At 31.2% G+C, this 4585-nt stretch overlaps 1 protein-coding gene across 1 annotated transcript in view; it reads left to right on the plus strand.

Moving 5' to 3' along the window:
- The window catches only part of LOC106472584 (cytochrome P450 2B6-like), a 25409-nt gene extending 21688 nt beyond the window's left edge, over positions 1–3721 (plus strand). Inside the window, exons 9-11 of the mRNA XM_022401148.1 lie at positions 405–515; positions 1756–1887; positions 2806–3721. Coding sequence (XP_022256856.1) covers positions 405–515; positions 1756–1887; positions 2806–3167 — 605 coding nt within the window. The 3' untranslated portion in view covers positions 3168–3721. The remainder of the gene's footprint in view (positions 1–404; positions 516–1755; positions 1888–2805) is intronic.
- The last annotated feature ends 864 nt before the right edge of the window (positions 3722–4585 follow it).

The raw sequence follows: 4585 nt of genomic DNA on the forward strand, positions 1-4585 counted from the left end.
TCAGTTTGTTTGTATTTTTATTAACCAACATAATAATAAAACATGTTCATTGTGCTAAACGTAATAATAATTTGATCTAAGTAAGAGTTTTTTTTATTTCCCGATTTGTAAAAAATTCTTACAGGATAGAAAAAAAAGAATATTATTATCGAAATCTGCGTAACTGAATTATGGAAAATCAGTTATTAAAACCAAAATAACTTTTAACAAGCTTAAATTCATAGGCCTGTATAATAATAAAAGACGAACATATATTTTTGGGAGAGTATTTAATATCGCACATAATATCAATTTTTATTTCATATAAATTCAACAGGTAGCTTATTTAAAGAGTACAAAATTAAACTTTTAGGGTTAGGCGGTTTAAATGAAAATATACATATAATTTTTGTTTTTCATTTCACATTCAGCTGGAACAGATACTTCTCAGTTGATGTTGCGTTGGATGATCCTGTTGCTAGGGAACTATCCAAATATCCAGAAAAAAATGTACGAGGAAATTGAGAGTGCTTTAGGTAAGATAATGAACAGTTTTATTCTGGCATATGCTTGTGTGTTAAATAAGTTATTTTCAAGTTTTATTCGTAAATCTGTACGTTCTTGCTATTAGCATTCACTAGATAAGGTTGGTTTGCCGTTGAGCACAAAGATGCGCAGAAGACTATCTGTGCTCTGCCCAACGTGCCCCATTGAAACACGATTTTTAGCTTTCTGAGCCCCAGACTTACCGCTGAGCCAAGGTGGAACTGACAGGTAGAGATATTTAGCAATGAATGACTTTATATAAATTTGCATAATTCACAGAAACTTAAAGATACCCCATGTAAAAAAATTCTTCAGTTGAAGTTGATATTTTCAGTTTTATGCAGTTTTCATAAGAAATCAGAATACAAACATACATACAGTCCTTTCTTCTTTATTGCAGCATCAGAAGCCAAACACATTAGGTTTTATCAAAGCACATTTTAACTGCATATAATAAACGTACTCCAGAAGAAACATTAAGTAGATTCAGCAGTTAACGGAATCATCAACTTATAGCTTTTAGTATCACTATAATAAATGTAAATAGTCTACATGTATACAAGATTTAAAATATTCTAGGATCTTTAATTCTTGTGGTCATCTGTTCTTTGTGAAACAACTAATGACGAGCATCTATTTCTAGAATTTTAAGGACAAGGTGATTGATTCCAGTTATAAAAGTTAAAAAAATAATACTGGATTAATTTAGACGTATTCTTAAGCACGTATTTTATAAATTATTTTACTTACATTTACCATGGATTATCACTTATACGTGGATTTAAAAGAGCAACATTAACAAATACCAGGTATTATTGTTTGTTTGAAATTAAGCACAAAGTAACACAATGGGCTTTCTGCGCTCTGCCCACCACAGGTATCAAAACCGGGTTTCTAGCTTTGTAAGTCTGCAGACATACTGCTGTGCCACTGGGGAGATCCATTAAAGCTCCATCTCTTGGTACTTTAGCAAATGCTCAAGAAATGTATACAAAACCTATACACTGAAAGCCTAATAGCTAGAGTTAATTTTTAATTTCAAAGTGATTCTTTTCTTTTAAATTTACTAAAACATTTAGTATATCCTATAAAAAGTATTCATATATTTATTATTTTCATTATACAAAGAACAGCATACATAACATGTACAAGAACACAGGTTCGATACTGTGAAAATTAAAAGAAACCAGGAGATCATACAGACCGTTGTTTGTTTGTTTTTCTATTTAGGTAACCGGGCTCCTGTCCAGGATGATAAACATCTGTGTCCTTACACTAGTGCATTCCTTATGGAATCCTTGCGTTTCGGGACTGTTGCTCCTTTTGGTCTTGATCACAGAACTACGGTGGACACTGAAATAGGTATTCCACTTTTATCAAGCCATTTCCAACATATCGTGTGGGGAATAACAATATAATTATGATTATATATATACACCGAATAATACGTTTTTTTAAATACATTGTTTCCGTTGAAGTTCAATGTATCAAAACATATAAATATAATGAAGTTACGGGTAATGTAGATATTTTCGTGTTACATTTATTTTTTATTTAGATTTTTGCATTCAATTTTGTGTTGCATGACCTGGTGGTTAGAGTGTTCAACTTTCAATCTGAGGGTCGCGGGTTTAAATTCTGTCACCTAACAAGCTCGCCCTTTAGAGTTGCTGTCAGGGCCAGCCATCCAAGAGTAAAGATTCCTTACTAAAATGAATCACCTAAGTAGCCGACCCCAAACATGTCCAGTTTACAGTGTCGGAGGTCATGTTTCATTCGTGCTATGCTTAATTGCTATAACTGGACGTTTTGTTCTTATTCAGGGTCGAGGTATTAGATTTACCGACATCAGTACACTGAAACAAAATTTCAAACGTTTGCAATTCTATTTTGTGCATATGGGTTGTACAATAAGTTTTATAGATACATTTGTAATTTTTTAAGGTTTAAAAAAACGTCATTGCAGTTCAGACTGAATAAAAAAAAGCCTATTAAAGAATAAATATTTGTTTTTCACCGAAGTTCCATTGCACTTTATTTTGCTAATAAAACATTTGTTGTAAACGTAACACTGAGCATTTTACATTACATGAATCAGAATATTTAAACTCCTAGATCCTTTGGGAAAAAAAATCTACTTATTTTACAGGTTTAAATAATTCAATTATTACATAATACATAAAGAAGTTATCGCTTTCCTGTAATATTCGATTTACTTTTTAATGTGTGCTTTATGCAATAACAGGACAACATTTTTACTTGAACATCACTTGTTTCTAGATGGTTACAAGATACCCAAAGATACGATGGTTCTGTTCAATTTGTGGGCACAAAATAGAGACGCCGCCTATTGGAAAGATCCAGATATTTTCAATCCAGACCGTTTCTTAACAAATAACAAACTGAAAAACGAACGTTTCAACAGCTACGTTCCATTTGGACAAGGACGTAGAATGTGTTTGGGAGAAAAACTAGCTATGGCCGATCTCTTTCTTATTATCGTTCGTCTTCTCCAGCAATGTCAGATATCTCTTCCAGATGGCGCTGAATCTGCACGCTTAGACCCACAGCCCGTCTCTCTTGCTGCAATTCCCTTTCCATATAAAATTGTGGTTACCTCAAGAAATGGACTAGTTAAGTAAATACAAGATCTACGATATACTTTTCCTTTAAAAAACAGCAAATTATCATTATGTAGTTAGCCTTCTAGTTTAAATCCAGTTACTGAAATACATAAAGATAAACCGATTTCTTGGTTTTAATTATAACTGGTTCAACAATTAAATGTTGATTTTGTTTTGAACACTGTACTAGGTGTTTAGGAAGTTTAATAATGATCCATCATGATGTGATTTGTTTTAAATTTGTTCTCTGTCGAAATATTTGTTTGTCTAGATGGATATAGACTTACACCACGATCATTTCTGTGTTATTGTGTTCAGTGCTGACACTAGATATATAATAGCTTTAAATTTTATTAGAAGATACTTTAAACTGTGTAATGCGTTTAACATTCCTTCGAAAAGTGATTTGTTTTAAGATACTCTGTAAATGTTTTAGGCAGGTTCGAAAATGAATATAATTTGTTTTATTTTTAGATCACTGTTATGTAATATTGTTAAGATTAAGATTATGTAGACAAACATTCGCTTTCAATACAATAAACGATATTAATATCTGAAAAATAAACCATGAATTTTTTGTTTGTTTGTTGTTAAGTGTAAAGCCACACAAGGAGATGATCTGTACTCTGTCCACTCTGGGTATCGAAACCTGATGTCTTTTGCATTATAATCCCCGAGACTTACCACTAATGTACCAGGAACATTAAACCTTGAAGCTTAGAAGATACACATTACATTATGTCACACAAACCAGTATCAAACTGTTAATATTTCATACACTATACAAAGAAAACAATACAAATAGTCTTTCCTAAACACAAGCTTGTGAAAACTAAAACACAACTAATTGTGGTAGTGATAAGAACATACAGTATCAAACTGTTAATATTTCATACACTATACAAAGCAAACAATACAAATAGTATTTCCTAAACACAAGCCTGTGAAAACTAAAACACAGCTGATTGTGGTAGTGATAAGAACATACAAGTTTTGGGTGTTTTATAGCAACGTAAATGAGGTGAGTAATTAGCATGGCACCATAGAGACGAAAGTGTGCCATGATATGTAATTAATATATATATATATATATATATATATATATAAATTAATGTATAATTAAGGTTTTATTAATCAAAGGTAGATTAATTAATTAATTAGATGTAAATGATGTACAAATTAATAATATCGAATTAATGGCATATTAACACTTTCAATACGAGTTTGGTCAATTTGACCGACCACGTGATCTTTTTGTACTATCTTAAATGCTTTATACATTTAATTCTTATAACTCTCAATATAGTGGGTATATCTTCACGAAATTTGGCACTTTTTCAGTTAATATTACAGGTCTTTCACATACAAAAACTCACATTTCTTAGAGAAGTATTTTTAATAAAATAAAATAAAATTTTGTCCATGAATATATTGTT

The sequence above is a fragment of the Limulus polyphemus genome, unplaced genomic scaffold (genome assembly GCF_000517525.1).
Source record: "Limulus polyphemus unplaced genomic scaffold, Limulus_polyphemus-2.1.2 Scaffold5443, whole genome shotgun sequence".
Lineage (NCBI taxonomy): Eukaryota > Metazoa > Arthropoda > Merostomata > Xiphosura > Limulidae > Limulus > Limulus polyphemus.